Source organism: Porites lutea, chromosome 1, assembly GCF_958299795.1.
Source record: "Porites lutea chromosome 1, jaPorLute2.1, whole genome shotgun sequence".
Lineage (NCBI taxonomy): Eukaryota > Metazoa > Cnidaria > Anthozoa > Scleractinia > Poritidae > Porites > Porites lutea.
Genome location: NC_133201.1, coordinates 55,839,843 through 55,858,783, shown reverse-complemented (window position 1 = coordinate 55,858,783; position 18,941 = coordinate 55,839,843). Strand labels below are relative to the sequence as shown.

The 18,941-nt window shown below is 41.5% G+C and overlaps 2 protein-coding genes across 2 annotated transcripts in view; both read left to right on the top strand.

Moving 5' to 3' along the window:
* The first annotated feature begins 321 nt into the window (after positions 1–321).
* LOC140922457 (forkhead box protein O3-like) lies at positions 322–3,477 on the top strand. The gene is made up of 2 exons (XM_073372444.1): positions 322–750; positions 907–3,477. The coding sequence occupies exons 1-2, from the start codon at positions 418–420 to the stop codon at positions 2,302–2,304; spliced, it is 1,731 nt and encodes a 576-aa protein (XP_073228545.1). The 5' UTR covers positions 322–417; the 3' UTR covers positions 2,305–3,477.
* Positions 3,478–4,682: 1,205 nt separating this feature from the next.
* The window catches only part of LOC140922446 (uncharacterized), a 28,296-nt gene continuing 14,037 nt past the window's right edge, over positions 4,683–18,941 (top strand). Inside the window, exons 1-5 of the mRNA XM_073372434.1 lie at positions 4,683–5,027; positions 9,644–9,735; positions 10,561–10,621; positions 11,709–11,790; positions 13,907–13,962. Coding sequence (XP_073228535.1) covers positions 4,991–5,027; positions 9,644–9,735; positions 10,561–10,621; positions 11,709–11,790; positions 13,907–13,962 — 328 coding nt within the window. The 5' untranslated portion in view covers positions 4,683–4,990. The remainder of the gene's footprint in view (positions 5,028–9,643; positions 9,736–10,560; positions 10,622–11,708; positions 11,791–13,906; positions 13,963–18,941) is intronic.

The following is an 18,941-nucleotide window of genomic DNA, read 5'->3' as shown; positions in this document are numbered from 1 at the left end:
TCTATAGAGAATGTCGCGTGAGGTTCCCCGATATATTAAAGCAAAGAGTTTCCAGTTCGCTGACAAAAATTACAATATAATCAAAGTTCGAAAGAATGATAACAAAAAGAATTACGCGCGTGGGCGAACAGCAGTACATTGAAGCACCTTGGCTCTTCATTGGTCAATTTTCGAGGGAAGTACTTTAGCACCATTGGTTCCAATTAATAGGCGGGTTCAACGTCACTCAAAGGGAATCACTAGCCAATCATTGTACCAAATATTATCACCCATGACAACACCGCTGACGTCACGCAGGAATCGATTTCTGATATAGCGAACTGGCGGCGTGTTGGATGAAAAATTCGCTCTCTGGAATCGCCGAGGTAGTTGTAGTGTGTCGAGTTAACGTTTTGTTTCATTTGTCGTGGCTTGGTTATGAGCGTCTTGGACGAGTCAGGGATCCTAGAGGAAAGGCGAGACAACCGTCCTCGCTCGAATACATGGCCCCTCCCAGACCCTTCGGAGTTTACAAAACCCGAACGTGATGTCGATCAGCCTAGCTTGAAACAGCTCAGCACAAGCGAGGGGCCGAAGAAAAGTTCGCGAAAAAATGCTTGGGGAAACTTGTCGTATGCAGACTTGATAACTCAAGCGATTCAGAGCTCGTCAGAGCAACGGCTGACACTGTCACAGATTTATGACTGGATGGTGAACACAGTTCCCTATTTTAGAGACAAGGGAGATAGTAATAGTTCGGCGGGTTGGAAGGTAAGCTTAAATGTCATTTCCTCGTATGCAGTCTATCTTTTGATTTGCCGTCTTTAACAGCTGACTGGCTCCCTAATTTCACTTTCGACGCATTGTATACCTAAAGTAACACAGTGCCTAACAGTGATTTTTCTCTTGTCTCGCTTTTCCTTGCAGAATTCAATACGCCACAACTTATCCCTTCACAGCAAATTCGTCAGGGTTCAGAACGAAGGCAATGGCAAAAGTTCGTGGTGGATGCTTAATCCTGATGCCAAAGGGGGTAAAACGAGTCGGCGACGTTCAGGCTCACTGGACTCTGCTCCAAAATCAGAGAAAAAGCGCGGACGATCGAGAAAGGAGAAAATTAAAGAAGAAGACGGCGACTCGCCTTCTAGTCCTCGCCTGTCAGTTAGCCGGGCGCGTGATGCAAACCGAGCCAACTCTCCGGGGAATGTTTCGCCGACTAATAGCTCGAGCTCAGATTCTTTGCTTACAATTCCAGAAACTGAATCGCCATTACCTTTTCCACTTGGTGACAGTTTTGCCAGACCGCGAACTTCGTCGAATGCCTCGACAGTCAGCAGTCTTGGTGGTCGATTGTCGCCTATACCAGCTCATGGAGATGAACTCGAATTATGCGAGGATCCTATGCCTCCGAATAATTTCAGTATGGTTAACAATCCAAACTCCGCAGCCGATGAGCTGTCGCAAATGGCTGACTCGATGACTTTGAACTCGTTTGCCGCTGAAAATAACAACAGATTAAAACAAACTTTGACGCCAGTACAACCTCAGCTACTTCCGTCCGAACCTCACAGTGACATTAGCGGCATGGCTGTATCGAACAGTATCACTTCTAGCATATCATCAAACAGCTTTGACACTGGCTACAATAGCAGTGGATATTTACAACCTATTCAACACCCGCAACAGTCTCTCAGTCCAGAGATACTCCCCCCGCAAACTATCGCCGCCCCTCAACCTGTGTTTGGTAATTTGCGATCGTATTCGCAAGCTCCGTTGCAACAATCCCATTATCAGAGGAACTTTCGACAAGAATTGTCGGCACCCCGGCAGAGCAGTACCCCTGTGAGGGTAAATAATATATACTGTGAGGACCAAGACATGGAGGTTCAACAAACTCAAGAAAATTTGTATCAGAATTTTCACGCCACTGGCTTTGCTAATAGTAACCCCTGTGTTAATGGGTTACCACAAAATCACCAGAGCTTTAATTACATAGCAGAACCTCGATACCTTCAGCAACAACAGCAGCAAGTTACACCGGCCTCGCTTATGATGCAGCAGGAAAATGGACTACATCCCTTGCACCAGCAGGGGAATCCATTCAACAGGGAATTCAGGACAACAAATAATAACCAGCTGGAGTTTATGAACGAGAAATTCCCAAGTGATTTAGAACTGGATATGGACAATTTCAATGGAGATCTGGATTGTGACATTGAAAGGATAATCTATGACGAACTAAAAGATGGTGGCTTTGATATAAACATAGAACAGTTTTTTAATCAGATACCTAATGTAGGGGAGCTACGCAGTGGTTTGTACTGATTTAAAGATTAACCTATTGTACATATACTGAGATTTTGTAGCAGAACTAATTAAGGACTACACGCTTGTTCTAAAAATGAAAGTGATCTTGTGAATCCGTCCCTTGAAGTCTGCACCTTCAGGGTCAACGACTGCCTGAATATTCTTTACTTTTGGTGTATCTGTAGAATATTGATGTCCTATTGAATCCTGTATTTGGCAGAAAATCACAGCTGAAGAATCTTCCACACCTCAGGTGTGCAGTGTAGCCTGGTCAGATAGGTGCTATGGCACATATGTGGGAATTACTTCACATCTGTGCTAAAAGATAGAGCCCTTTTGATTGCTGACATGCTTACTATTGTTACACATTTTTATTGATAATACATAAGGCTATTGATATCGCTCTATTCTCATCTCTAAAAGCAGTATTTTAACTGTAATAATACTACAGTTATTGGAGAAATTGTTTTTGTACATGTATTGAATTACCCTGTAATGGTTTTCTTTGCCAGAAAGGTCAGAGGAATCATTCGGTTGATATAAATAAGGTTTTCCAAGTTCTCTGTTTTTTGAAAATTGTTGGAAGTCTATTTAGGTTCGACATGAGTACCAGTAGTGGCTGTTGGTCTGGGAGTTTTGATTCAGGCTTATTTTGTGTAAAACTCTGGTCACTCTAAAGTTAATGTTTTAATATATTGACAGTAAAAATAGTGTTGGTCAGTTTTGAGTGTTTTGTGATACGTTTGGCTTTGTGGCAGCAATCCTGTCTAGAAAAAGATTTGTACTTGTACATTTTATACCAGCTGACAGCATTATTTTTAAATGGAGTTAAGTTGTACAGTTTATAGAATTTTTCTTAAAGTTATTGTCCGTTTGCTGCGTGTTTGCCAAAATAATTTCTGCTCTTATGTTACAAAGGGCTGATCAACAAGTTGGTATATCTAGAAGAAGCCTATAGCTATTCTGAGAGAAATTGAATTGTATCAGGCTATAGATTCAATAGCAGTGCTTTGTAATATTGTGAATATGAATTATTATAACAGGGCAAGACTTCTTTAGAATTTAGTTATATTGGTTGCAAGAAGTTGTGGCCACTGTGTCACAAAAATTATATATAAATATACATATATATGTCAATGCTATATGCCTATATTTATGGTATTGAAGACAATAAATTATTTTCTGTTGGCAGTTTTCTCATTTATTAATTTCATTAATACCAAGGTTGCAAACTACACCACAGAAAATAATAGAATAAATACTGGCGTTTTCATGCATTTTGCTTCTTTCCTACTACAGGTGCTTGCAGTTAGGGATATTTTTTTCACATTCTATTCTTGAGGCTGTCTGTAATGTTATCTTTGAAATTCAAACAAGCACATCACTTCCATGTGCTTGCATCGTGGGTTTCTGTTGGTAAAATTTATGCAAATTCAAAGAGCTCACTAAAGGATTGGGTTATTGTCACTTTAGAATGTTACCCGCAGAGAAGACAGGTTCAATTGTTGTACTCTCCCTGAGTACAAAGCCCCCTTTGTTTTCCAGTGTCATTTAGTTCAAACGAACGATATCAGTTCGGCTGGCCCTTGGGAATATCAAATCAGCTGTCGTATTGAAGTGCCTTGATTGTCTCCATCTCGTGACTTAAATGGCAAAGCACATGAGTGTAGGTCAAGTCTGTCATGGTGTATTTTAATTCCTCGCGTTTTATATTTCTTCGCTTGCAATCAATTTCCAGTTTTCTGCGTACGTCTGGCGCGCTCATTAATGAATGTTATAACTACACATCACGTATCTTTTATTCCAAATGACCAGAGGGGACGGAAAAATGAGATTCAAGAAGGGTTTTGTGTGGTAAACGATAAGAAATTGCACCTTTTTATCCGGGCGCACTGATTGAAGGACAGACATTTCCGCTGCTTTGTCTTGTAGTCTTTGTTTTGTTGGGTCACGCATGGCTAAAACCACGCTATATCTGTACATGGCTGTGTTCTTTTTTGTATTAATTACTTCATACCTGGAGGGGCCCAATATCAACCGAGCAATACATTCGCAAGGAAGGGGAAACGCAGGCTATTTGTATTATAAAAAATCGCGTCGGAAATATTTCACCTGATGAAAGAAAACATTAGCCTTTCGAAGGTGAAGTTCTCTTCCTTTTTAGCTGAAGCCGCTTATCTGCCGTAATAACAAGCAAAATATAATGGAGTTCTTACGTAACTAGTCAAATATTACATTCTACTTGCTTTTTTCGCTGCATCTTCGCGCGCGGGAAATTCCTTGGCAACCTGTACAATTGCGTGAGTGTTATCATGATTTTTGTCAGACGTTTTTCCAGCAGACTTAATCTGCGAAAAAAATGGTCCGATTCGGGATAAAAGTAACACTAAAGAAATGTTAAAGATTATCAAAAGTTTTTTTTTCCTCAGACAGTTTTTGCTATGTCCTGATTATCTTAAATAAATATGACAAATTGCAGTCATTGCATCAGATCTAAAATACACCTGATACCCCTGTCAAATGACAAGACATTCCATTAAGGCTTATACATAGACACCCAGTATTGAGAGCCTGCAGTACTCTGGAACACATTCGCGTCCAGGACATGCTCATTTCGGAAATGTGACTTCGCGCGCGAAAGTCGCAGAAAAATATCTTTGTTTATGTCTGTTTTTTCGCCTGCATACTGCCGATCTGTCAGAAAATGATCGAAGGCTGCATAGTGGCAAAGCTAGTACTAGGTAAGTTTATAAAGTGATCGAAATTAACAGACGGGATGGGTGTTTGATGTCGAATATCGAAGGATCTGAATCGAAAGCGGTGCTCGAAGTTCGTAGCTTCAAACCGTGATAAATCAAGTCCCTTATTGTATACTATATACACATTTTTATCAGCAGCGTAATCGATGATTTCACTCTGCTGATTTTGCTACCTTAATTCATGTTTAAACCGAGGTTTATTCATGGTCATTCAAGCTTAACTCACCCATGATATTTTTGTAACGTATCACACAGAAAATACCAAGCTTGCACTACTACTTGCGACTAGACCAGGGTAAAGCCTGGTTCTCATGTGCCGCCAATGTATCTGCGACTTAGCCGCCAGTACCGCCTGGGACACTTCTTGGACGAATGAGAACATGCGCCACCGGCAACTAGAGCCAGTGCAGGGCTCAACTGCCGGCATGCGTGCGAAGTTGAACTTGAGTCAACTTCGCAGACATGCCGGGGGTGAAGACTGAGATGAGCAATGTTGCTGGCCACTTCTGTTCTCATATCGGAACAGTATCCCAGGCAATACCAGCGGCCATGTCGAAGGTGCATCGGCGGCGTATGAGAACCAGGCTTAAGAAGCAGTAAGCTTATGTAATGGTAAATTAAGCTTATGTTTATTGCAACAGGGAAAGTAATAACATTGATGAATCGGGGTGAATAAAAATATTATCGAGTGATGTATGAGTGCAAAGAGGCCACCAAAGCTAAAGCACTGTTCCCATAATAATAATCACTACAATAAAATTCCATGCATTTCTTTGATCAAAGAGAAAGACCAGGAATTGTACATAATCTATCACACATAACATAGCAATTGGATGTTGCTACAATTAGTGGACTAGAGACACCGGTGTTATTTTTACACTTTTTTTCGGGCAAGTGAAGGCAAGCGCAAAGCGAGGGGGGAGTGCCAGACAAGCGAGATGGGAGAAGGTGCAGAAAAAATAATGCCTGTCCACACACCATTGTTTGTGCTCCTCCGAGGTTCACATGGTGAATGTAGCTGTCCAATTAGCTAATCTATCATGTGATCAAGAGCTGTTTATTGATGTAACAGCTATTTTTTTAAGTGAAAGGAATGACTGAGGAATAGAGCTTTGGATTGCTTCTGAGATATAGATTTGCAAATCTTGATTATTAGTAATCTTCAACTTAAAGATGTGAAAAGTTTTATGCCACAGAGAAACGACGATCTATTTGCAACTTGCCACAAAGAATTACCGGTAACCTTCAGTGGTTTTTAGAAACGGTAAAATGGTTTTAGTAGTACACTTTCCAGATGATTCTTTTGTTTTTCCTTCTGTATTTTGTTTTGTACTGTGCAATGTTATATCACAGCCATCCGTTGTTGAGTCAATATATCAAAGTAAATAAACAAACACTTTTAAAGTTAATGTTTTGATCTGACCCATATGAGTTGTTCTGTCCGATCAGCCTGGATCATGGTGAATCACTCCATGAAATATCCTGGAATTGTCACTATCTTTGCAATGCAGGCAAGTTTTTTTTTGCTTTTTTCAGGGATCAATAAAAATAGGTGGCAGCTGTAATCAGTGTTATCAGGAGCTGATTATCAGCTCCTGGTTTTATCAATAGCCCTGTCGATAGTAGCCTGCGAAAACATCTGTTTCTCCTCGCTCTTCGTAGCTGGGGACGTTTTGTGCTTAGGAACATCTGTGACTCAGCAGCAGAAATTCCATACTGATGACACAGATCAATGTTTACATAATAATTAATCCAGTACTTAGTCATGGAGTTTCAAATATAAATTTATGTGTCTTCTCGTTGATTTTAGTAAAGTGTTGTGTTCATTTGCCAAAGAGCTCCAGCAAAACTCAAATAATTCTTCTAGAGAAGACTATATTCCACAAATATTGACTGTTTTGTTAGAGATTCTTCACATTTACATATGACCTCTGTGGCCTTTTGTCTTTTGTCTGTCAAGAATGTCATTCGTAAACAGTAGCTACAACCATGTAACTACTCTGTCGACCAATCAGTGCTTCTGACCAGATTCCGGACAGATTTTACGTCATCAGTATGGAATTTCTGTCAATGAGTCGCAGATGTTCCTCCGCGCGAAACGTCCCCAGCGGCGAGGAGCGGGGAGAAATGGATGTTTTCGCAGGTTATGTCAATAGCTTTGCTTATCACTGTACAAGACATTCTCCTGATCTCAAAGACTCCAAACAGCTACTGGGCTTAAATGTCTTTAAAAAAGCCTTGAAGACTGAGTCTTCACTCGCCAAACATCTGATATATTTCTGCAACTAGTGAATAATAATTAGTACTTCAAATTTTCTTGAGATAAAGAAAGTAAACATGGCTGTTTTCTTTCATTAGCAATTTGACCTTTTTGAACTTTCTTGTTAGTATATATTGTTCAAATGTTGTGATTGGTTCATCATTTAGGGGTGTGTCAGGGGCAGAACAGCACAAACAGTGGTGTATGGACAGGCTTTACTTTTTCTGTGCCTTCCCCCGTTTTGCGTGTCTGGCGCTCCTTGCTCACTTCATGCTTGCTGTCACTCGCCTGACAAACAAAAAAATTAATGTCTATCATGCAGGCTACTACCTGATTGCTGTAATCACTGAACCATCCTTAGCAATTGTAGCAATCACATGGAAATGGGGCTTAAACATAAGAGAATTAAAGGCTTCTTTGTGCTAGAGTGACTCTGGTTGTTAGATTGAGAGTCCTTAGCAAACCTGGGTTGGGTACTCCAATATATTTTGGGAACATAATGCCAATATGGGCAAAATGATACCCTATTTAAGGATTGAGACTCTCAAAAACCATGCCCCACAAGGTGGCATGTGCGCTCATGTCTGAGCTGCACTGTACCTATGTAGTCCATATACGAGAGTTCCTCCCCCTGCCCCCCGGGTTAGTAGACCACCCTTTTGCAATATTGTAAAGTACAGGCAAAATTCTCAGTGTGTTCTATTTATTATTTGGGAATGACTTTTGTTAATGCAGAACAGATTGATCAGGATTGTAGGAATTAAAATGCCACTTAAATTTCGCATTGACTGTTGTAATATTTCTATGGTAGCCTTGTTCCAAGTAAGGAATGCTGATTGGTATATGATTGACACTAAACCATGATTTGTTGATTTTTGGGAGTCTTGATGTGTCTGAATATTTTGACTGTAATAGTGCACTACTATGGTTTTTCACTACTGCCTTTTCTCATGATGAGAAGGTCCGAAATCTTTTGACAAAGTGGATCATTTTGCTTCTTAGGATATGCCGAGTTTTCTTCTGAATTCCTTGCTTTCTAAGGATGTTAGAATTACCTCTGTTAAGTGCAAATATGTGGGCTAGGAAAAATAAAGGTGCCCAGTGCTTTTAGAACCTGTAAAATCCAAGACATCTAGTATATGAGTTTAGCTGAGCCCTTCCTCGTACCCCCACGCCCCCTCAACATAATAATATTATTGACTTTCCTGGTCACATCTTATCGTCTTTAACTGTGTCTGGTTTTATGAAATTGGCTGTTCAGTGATTTTTTTACCTCTGCATCCTGTGTCACTGACGCATAAAAATCCCCAAAGAAGCAAGGAGGCGAGATGTAGGAGGCAAAGATTGGTCGATCGATTGATCTGAAGATGTTTTTGTAGAATATCCTGTTTGTGTGATTTCTGTAGCTGTTATTGTGCTGTTGTTAAACGACGCTTATTTCTTTCAGTCTTTGTTGTGCTAATACAATAGAAGGACTATATTTTTTTTTTCAGTAAACTGATATAAAGAATTTTGGAGTCTGTCTTCAGATTAACTGTGTGGTTACAAAAGACCCAGCGACTCCTTGTTTTTTGAACTGGGACTCAATGGTTCTAGACAGGGACTCGTACTTTTTCAAAAGACGAGTCCCAGGACTCACCATAACTATTTGTAACAAAATCACTTGGGGCTGTTCTTCCTTTTGTCTCTGCCTTGACCAATGTGGCATGATTAAATGTGCCAGGGAGCTGAGTGCCACCCTGTGAGCAGTCTCCTTTTGTCTTTTTGAAGGAGAACGAGAAAAAGAGGCTCTGCCTGAATTGAATCAAGCCATGGAGGTCGCTACAGCTCAAACTTCTGGACTAGTTAATCATGTTTTCTCTCGTCAAACTGGTCTTTTTGAGCATGAGCATCTGTTTATTAATAAACTGACGGTCATAATCGAGCCTGCTATAGCAAGCACATGGCTATTAGGCCTGGGTTCAGAACTATATCCTATGTATAACAACATGTCGCGTATGCTCAACAAAGATTTTACTCAAGTCTTGCTGAGTCTTCCTCAAGTACACTAAAATCAAGCAAGCGAAAGAAAGGCTCTGCTGGTGGGTTGCAGGTGGCAGAGCTTGATTAGGGAGATTGAGACACACCAGCCTCATTACTGCAACAAGGTGTCAGCCCAAAAGGAAGAACTGGCATGAAAGACCAGGGCTGGAAAGGTTAAATAAAGATGTAATGTACACTGCAAACTGTTATTCATCTTACAAAATTATTATAGTAATATTACTGCATGCTGTTTGCTATATATATCATCTTTTTAACAAGTCTTACAATCTAATGTATATGGTCTGTCCTATTGTAGGTTACTTGACAGAGGAGGGACTTCACAGAACTTGTGCTTCTTTTCGGGAAGAATGCTCTCTTTTTCACAATGGCAACAATAACTTGGACCAGGTACACTGAAGAAAGGTTCTTGTCAATATTTTCATTGCCGCCATAGCTTGTGGTTGTACAAGTCATATAAAATCACATAATTCTCGTTCAAAGTCCTTACCTTGATGACTCATTATCATCATCATTAGCACCTTTTTTATTACCATTACATCTTTATTAGTACAGTGGAAGTTTGTGTAAGGAGACAGCCTTGGGACGCAAAAAAGGTGGCTACTTAGGAGAATGATTCCTGTGTGCAGCTTCTAGAGGTGTAAGAAGTGTTAAGTGGCTGCTAATTACAGCAGCTTACACAGCTAAAAATAAAAATTAGGAATGTTAAAAAAAACTGTTTGTTATTGTTTAGCTATTATGTTGTTCTCACAATGTTGTAATTTAGTCATACGCATAAAATTCAAGTGGTCTTTTGAAGTGTAACTGGGGGGATGCATGTGTATATGAAATAACCAACACTGAAACTGATAAAAATTCATCGTGAAGAACAGTGATTTGAAGTTGTACAATATTCAGCGAAGACTGAGGTTTCATTTTGGATTTCCGCTTACAAGAGCTTAAAAACAAAGCCAAAATCATATTGTAAAGCCTAAAAGTGTCTTCAGTGGCTTACAGGAATGTCCGATTACGGGAAGGTAAAAATACAGACTTTGTGTATATAGGGGTTGAAACGGGGTTTTGTGAAAGCGGTAGTAAGTAGAGCTGTCTGCTTATCAGATAGGAGAGTTTCCACTCCAAATGTATGCTTATCTGTGTGACTACATGAATTTGAATAAAGTACTTGTATGGTTTTGTCTGTGACTACATGTATGCAATTAAAAACTTCTTTTTTAGGTTTTTCTCACATCAGATCTGAAGACGATCTTGGAAGATTATTCACAGCTAAAAGAGACAGGTTTGTCAGATTTTCCTTTCTTTTGTCTTTATCCATACATGTACATGAACAGCTGTAAAAAAATTTATAATTTCATTATTATTGTTATTATTATTATTACTCCTTGCTCCTCGCTCCTGATTGCTCCTTTTGCCTTAAGCATGAATCACTCCTTCATATTGTCATTTGTGAACAGTACCTTGATCGCTTCACCTGGAGACACGACTCAATCCTTAACTTCATTACCAAGTCACTTCAACCCATAATTAATGTTCGCTCTTCACTCTATGCTGATGTTAATGGTTTTCTGAACCCCTCAAAAATAAGTGGTGAAAATTATTGTCCAGATCTTCTTTTCCTCATCCAGTCCTAGTGTAGACTGGGAGCAGTCCCTCAGGGTGGTCACACGAGCAAGGAAATCAAGCGAAGCGAGTGAAAAAAAAAGAGAAGCCAAGGGGAAGCTCGGGAGAAGGCGGGAAAGCTTCTTCCTGCCTCTCTCCAGTTTCCCTCTCAGCCATTTTGCTCTCTCCAGTTCTGCTGAGCTTAGACTCGACTGACTGAAGAGGGACTGCTCGCAGTCTAGTACAAGTGCCAATTGATATGTTCTAGAATTAACAGTTGGTTTCGAGTCCAACCTTAACAACAATGCAGTGCATAACAAAAAAAATATCGGAACTTGATGAAAGAAATGAGTAGAAATTAGAGACATGTGAAATTTGTAAACCTATCCATGAGCTCTCTTGCTGTTTTCTCCAACGAATGCTCCATGGTTTTAGACATGATGAATGTCATTGGTATTGACAAAATGCAGCAACAATATATATAGCAATTAGAGCAACATATTACATCTTTTGTTGTAGAAATAAGGAATTGGGATAGCCCAGGCTTAATGCAATTTTTATATATATATTTTTTTCAATCTCGAGCAGTAAATTGGCCAAATGTACAGTGTAGCGAGATTGAAAATTGTATGTTCAAAAACAAAAATAAAGTTTCCATTATTATTATTATTATTATTATTATTATTATTATTATTATTATTATTATTATTATACGGTGTACACGTAGGGTCCCTGTAATCATTAATTTTTCTATTGTTTATTTTTAGGAAGGGAAAATGGCACACCGACTAGTAGTGCTGTTCTGAAATCTTTATGGAGAGATTTGGATGTTGTGATTGGACAACTGAAGTAAGTCTTGTCATTTATCATTCCCAAACAAACACAGATGTGGAGGTTGTTTTTGTACCATTCCACAGTGCAGGTAACCCAGGCTCTGTGATAGTACCACAGTACTGTTCCAGTAAAATCACAGTGTTTGTATGGGGTAAAATACGATCTTAAATTGGTAGGAAATACTCAATAAAAGTCAATGAAACTTACTCTGGGGTTAGTTGTTGTTGTCCTCAATGTTCAAACAGGTTTTTGTGGTAAGTTGCTTAAATTCACCCTCCACATATACAAGGTAGGAGGCCAAGATGGCATCTCTGCTGTCATGCCCCCTTTCCAACACAACTTTTCCATGAAATTCGAACTCCAACGGGAATAAGCATGCTAAGATTGTAGAATAGGATAGTATCAGATATAGAAACCAATAAAGCTTTCCCAGCTAGAGAAATAAATCCAGTAGACTTTGACAAACTCAGAGGATTATAAATATGATCCAAAAAGGCCGAAAGTCAATGCACCGAAATGGCCGGGCCAGATCAACGCGTTGCCAAGCAAATGAGGCCTGGGCACTGTACAAAGTAAATCCATCCCGGATGTTCTGGGGTGACCTTTCTAGGGAGCGATACATAGTTTGCCCAAAATTAGCCTTCCTTGCTGGAAATACGTTTGCTCAAGGGCTATTGCTCACTTAAGCAAGTTGCAATTGGAGGCAGACAGCAGCACCGGGGCTCTGATCGATCCTAAACCAGCACAATTTTTTTTCGCACAAATCGAATCCAGTTGCTGAGTAAACATGCCAGGCTTGTGGAACATGAATTTCTCAAAAACAGTGAATCCACTGAAGGATCTCCAGCTAGCAACACAAAGCCAGCAGGCTCTGCAGATCTCGTTCTTTAACCTACTAAAATGGCAGCCCGAGACTGTCCAATTCAAAAGTGGCACTAAGCTCGATCGGGGCATCTGATGATGAGTATAATAAGTCACTGGGAGGAGGGTGTAGTCGGATGGTGAGTTAATTCTTTGAGCACTGTGGGGCTGCCGTCTGCCTCCTACCTTTCTATTTTACTATGTAGGAAAGATGAAGGAGACTATTTTTCCCAAAACTTCATGTGCATATGAGGGACAACAACAACTTGCCACATGGTAAGTCTCATCGATTTTTATTTCCATTTTCTGGCAAATTTCCAGACCTAAACTTTGCCCCATATGTTCTCTATCTTGTTTTTTGAAACCCGTACCTGACACAAATAGTGAGCCTGGTTTACCTGTGGTCTTAGATGTAGCAAAATGTAATTTAGGTAAAGTTAACCTCAAACCAGTGCTGGTCAGCAGTTTTCGCTTCTACAATTACACGGGGTGGTCCCTATGCCCTTACCAGGGGCACCTCATGACTTGTATGCACAGTTGCTCACTTGTAGCTCTTCAGAGAGATTATTTGAGATTATTAGAGATTATTTGCTTTTTTCACTGTTTTAGTGCTGTGTTTTTACCAACCCTGCCTTCCTCTTTAAGTCAGGGCTAGGTACGTAAGTTTTGGTCTGTAAGTATTTTACTGAGTGGTCTAGTATGACAGTACCTGGTGTGGATGGCTTGCAACATTGCCATGGATATCTCTTTCCTTGTGCTAGAGCATTACCCGGCTCCACCAACCTTGTAGGTACCAGCGCCCAAGCTCATCTACTGGGGATGAATTCAAATCTAAGATAAACTGTTTTAACTATACCCTAGTCAATAATATAGTAACCTGTACCTGTCACCTGTGGATTTATCAGAAATCTCTCTGCCTCGCTTCTCATCAAATATCAAATTTTACCACTGAAAATTTTATTTCGTCTCCCCTGCTGTGGAACTGTGTGAGTCTTAAATCATTGCCCATTAGACAGGAAGGTTTAGTGGCAGATCCAGGTCCACAGGAAGGGCCTGGGGGGCCTGCTCCCCCCCCCCCCCTATTCTTAGACTAAACTGAAAAATTTTTTTTGGAGACTGCACCCCCCTTACAGCTAAGAGTCTGGATGATCCCCCCCACTTATCTCAAGGTCTGGATCCAGCACTGAGGTTTCTAGAGAAATGAATATATGCATATGGTTATGATCACCGCTGTAAACTAACAAGAACATTTACACCAACTGTCTTTCAGATACGCTACCATTCCAACAAATACTCCCAAGGTTAATACCATTAAGAACCAATCTAGTAAGTCATAGTTTGCTTCCAAGAAGGCAATAATATTAAACTTGTGAATGATTTTAGACTTCCTTAACAAAGGAAATTTATCATTGGTAGGTACAGCTGTAACTGACTCTTTCACTCTCAAAAAGTGGTCAAAGTTATAATCTGACAAATATTTAAAATGTCTGTTTTACAAATGCTGAAAAACAAATACTTCCACATGAATGTACTTTTAAAGAGGTTTCATTTGAATGGTCACATCAAAGGACTTCATCTACAGACTCAAAATTTAGAACAAGAGGCTTAAATGAATAATATTAAAGGTGCAAAATGTGGTTTCAGAAAATATCCATGCCACCACCACGGAACGTGTCATGTCTTTGATTCGAACGGACTACGTTCCGGAATGGCGCATAAGTGCGCATGCTCAAAGTGTATTGGCCGCTGGCCAAAAACACCACAACTCCTCCCCACTAGCTAGTGCATGCAATATGGTAACTAATAAGGAACTAAAACGTTAAGTCAAACACAACACGCCTATTGAAATAAGCACAGTCTTAATGTCACTTCAAAGTTCATAAATCCAGCCTAGCTGGGGGCTTCCGCACTCGGACCGGGTATCGTCTAACAGGAACAGGTTCACTCAAATTTGGTGGACTGCTGGCTGCAGGGTCAGCCACTGGACTTGGTGGCAGAACATCAGTCTCCATTTCGCTGGCTGCTGGCTGCTCACTGGCTACAGACACTGGGTCCTCACGACTCTCAACCTGGATTGGAAGATCTGAGGTCTGGGTAACAGGGTTGCTGCTTGGTGTTACTGGAATGCTGGTATCCCTCAGTTGGTCTGTGTGTCGACGCCACACTAAGCCAGGTTTGACTTCTACTTCGTAAGAAAGGGGGCCAAGTTGTGTGCGGATGATGCCAGGTACCCACTTTGTACTACCAGTGTAATTTCGTGCTATCACTGTCTGACCGATGGAGAATTCTCTGGTTACAGCACCACCCTTCGTGACGGTTTGGTCTATCTGACGGTTGCTTATCTTCAAGCGGAGATCTGGTTTCAGCAAGTCCAGTCGAGTGCGTAATCGTCTTCCCAAAAATAGCTGAGATGGCGCTTCTCCAGTGGTTTAATGGGGGGTATTTCTGTAAGCGAGCAAGAACGTTGCCGGCTTAATGCTCAGAGGTTTTACTTCCGTTTCACTTTTCATGGCTGATTTGAAACTCTGCACACAGCGTTTGGCCAAACCATTGGTGGCAGGGTGGTATGGAGCAGATGTCAGATGTTTGATTCCATTTCTCTTGAGGAACATCTGAAACTCTTCAGATTTGAACTGTGGCCCATTGTCACTCACTAACTGGGATGGCACACCATATCTAGCAAATAAGCTTTGCAGTTTCTCGATGGTTTTGGTTGAGGTCGTGGTGTCCATTTTCTCAATTTCCAACCATCTAGAATGGGCATCCACGACAATTAAAAACATGCAGCCGAGGAAAGGTCCGGCAAAATCAATATGGATTCGCTGCCAGGGTGACGATGGCCATTCCCAAGGATGTACAGGTGCGGTACTAGGTTCAGCCTGCATTAGCTGGCAACCCGAGCAAGTCTTCGCGGTTTCCTCAATTTCCTTGTCGATCCCTGGCCACCAGATGTAGCTTCGCGCTAGGGCCTTCATCTTCACCACTCCAAGATGTCCTTGATGGAGTTCTTCAAGCACTTGTGGACGAAGTTTTGGAGGTACTATGACTCTGATTCCCCACATCAAACAGCCTGAGTGTACTGTTATCTCATCCCTGCGAGCGTAGAAGGGGTCCAGTACAGGAACATGGCTGCTTAGCCATCCTTTAGTCACCATCTCATGGACTTGACTCAAGACAGGGTCCCTTTGGGTTTCTCTTCGGACATTGTCAACTGTGATGGGTAATGGCTCAAACTGCATCATATTGAAAACATTTACTGGATCCACAACTTCTTCTGCTCTCTCTTCGGTTTTAAGTGGCAGCCAGGAAAGGCCATCTGCATTGCTATGCACTTTAGTGTTCTTGTACTCGATTTGGTAGTCATATCCTGCCAAGAATAATGCATAGCGCTGAAGCCGGGCTGCCGTAACCACTGGAATGCTCTTGTGTGGGTGGAAGATGGATGTTAACGGCTGATGATCAGTATACAGGGTGAAAGATCGGCCAAACAAATACACATGGAATTTCTTGACTCCCCAGATTATTGCCAAAGCTTCTTTGTCAATTTGCGCGTACCCTTGCTCAGTTTTTGTTAGTGTCCTGGAAGCAAAAGCAATGGGTCGCTCAGTCCCATCATTCATCACGTGGGATAGCACGGCACCAATTCCCACAGGGGATGCATCACAAGCAAGCCTCAGTGGCAGACTGGGATCATAGTGTGTTAATACTTGCTCTGAGGTGATCATTTCTTTCACGTTGTAGAATGCGGTTTCGCATTGTTCCGTCCATTTTCATTGATGGTTGTTCTCTAACAACTGGTTCAAAGGGTGTACCACTGTGGACAGATTGGGTAAGAATCTGTTGTAGTAATTAACTAACCCCAGGAACGACCTCAGTTCAGCTACATTGCTTGGGCGAGGCGCTTTCAAAACTGCTTCCACTTTCTCTGGTGACTTGTGGAGACCATGACTGTCAATATCATGTCCACAGAAGGTTATCTTCTCTTTGAAAAACTCGCACTTTGTCTTGTTTGCTCTTAAACCATGAGCCTGTAAGCGACGTAAAACTTCTTCTAGGTTGGCAAGGTGCTCATCATCATTCTTTCCAGTGATGATCATATCATCAAGGATACAGCTTGTTCCAGACGTCCCTTCTAACACTTGATCAATGGTGCGCTGCCAGATAGCAGGTGCAGAGGTGATACCAAACACTAGTCGGTTGTACTGGAACAGTCCCATATGGGTGTTGATTGTGAGGTATTTCTTTGAATCGTCTTCCATCTCTATTTGGTGATATGCTTGGCGGAGGTCGATCTTTGAGAATTTCTGCCCACCAGCAAGGTTTGCAAAGATGTCTTCAATGCGAGGAAGAGGGTACTGCTCTGCTTGTAGTTCTGGATTCACTGTGATCTTGTAATCACCACAAAGTCTGACGGAACCATCTTTCTTGGGGACAGGCACAATCGGTGTGGCCCATTCACTCCACTCCACTTTAGTGAGAATGCCTTCATTCTGGAGTCTCCGCAGTTCCTCCTCCACCTTCGGCTTTAATGCATACGGCATCGGTCTGGCCTTGAGAAAGCGTGCTTGGCTGTCGTCTTTAAGAGTTAACTTCGCTTTGGCTGATGTAAAGGTGCCCAGTTTATTTTCAAAAACATCAGAGAACTTGTCTAGCATAACGTCCAAACGCTCTTTAGGACTTGAGGTAGCTAGTGAAGCCTGCAGCGACTTGATAGAACACCAGTCAAGGTGTATGGTACGTAGCCAATCTCTTCCCATCAGAACAGGACCCTTATTCTTGACGACATACAGGTCCAGCACCTCTCTTTGGTTTTGGTAATCCACGGGTACTTTGAGCACTCCTACTGGCATAATGTTTTCCCCGGTGTAGGTTTTCAAGGACAGTCCAGTTTTGTGCAGGGGAAGCCTGTTAAATTTCTGCTGGTAGAGGTCAAATGAGATGATAGACACAGCCGAACCTGTGTCCAGTTCCATCTTAAGTGGTTTACCATCAACATCCAAATCAACCCAGATAATATCATTGCTCTGTTTCCGCACATTGTGTACCTCGAAGGTGGCTAATATGTCTTCATATGCATCAACATTAACATCAACCTCAACAGCATGTACCTCTGGGGTTTTGGTTGCTTGCTTAGGCTTGCCTTGCTGTTTGGAACGACAAACTCGCTGGATATGGCCCTGTTTTCCACAGTGGTGGCAGATCTGGTCCTTGTAAAAACAATTGTGTGTCATATGTGTGTTCCCACCACAGCGGTAGCAAGGGGGGGTGGTCGCCGGTTTCGCTGGGGTTGGTTTGTTGTGTTCAGTCAACTTGTCAACGTGAGGGACTGGGTTGGGGTTGAGCTCACTTTGTAATTCTGAAGCATCGCGGATGGCAGTTTCCATTGCTACAGCAATCTCCACAGCTTTGGAATACTTCAGTTTAGCTTCTGACAGTAATCGCCTTTGGATCTGCATATTTCGAAGTCCACAGACCAGTCTATCTCGTAGCGCTTCGTTCAGATTCCCGCCAAAATTGCAGTGGGTCGCAAGCTTCCTTAGTTCGGCCACGTAAGACAAAATGCTTTCTCCTTCATGTTGGTTTCTCTTGTAGAAACGAAATCTTTCCGCAATTTCCAAGGGCTTTGGGTTCAAATGCTCCTGGAGAGTGGTAACTATCTGTTGAAAGGACTTTGTAGCTGGCTTCTCCGGTGCAAGAAGATCCCTCAGCAGAGTGTAGGTTTTCCCGCCGATCAAGCTCAACAAAGTTGGCACTTTATGGTCATCATCAATGTCGTTCGCCAAGAAAAACTGTTCGACTCGTTCCACATAGGTTTCCCAGTTCTCTTTTGTGTCATCAAAACTCTCTATCTTCCCAATAGTGGTCATAATTACTTGAATTTTACCTCGTCGCCACTGTCATGTCTTTGATTCGAACGGACTACGTTCCGGAATGGCTCATAAGTGCGCATGCTCAAAGTGTATTGACCGCTGGCCAAAAACACCACAGAACGGATAGGATTTTCCGTGGGGGGAAGGGGGGTGCACCATAGGGACATATTTCTAGAGGGTTCTCGTGATGCGTAAGAGAGTAACAAAGAAAAAACCCCAAAAATTTACCACGACAACTTATTTGCAAGATATAAAACACAACGAAAGTTAAAGAGTTACTAAACATAAGGATTAATGAACATAGCAAAGATATTTTGTCTGTCTTTTGGCATGACATCTCATGCAAAAACGTTCCTTACGGTTTGCCATTTTCGAATGGATAGATGTTCGAATGGATTTGGTATCTGTTTGAAAGGCTTGGGCAATCCCTTCAAA

Coding starts and splice junctions, on each gene's coding strand:
- LOC140922457 (XM_073372444.1), top strand. CDS start 418: ATGAGCGTCTTGGACGAGTCAGGGATCCTAGAGGAAAGGCGAGACAAC. Junction 751..906: donor ATAGTTCGGCGGGTTGGAAG/GTAAGCTTAAAT, acceptor TTTTCCTTGCAG/AATTCAATACGCCACAACTT.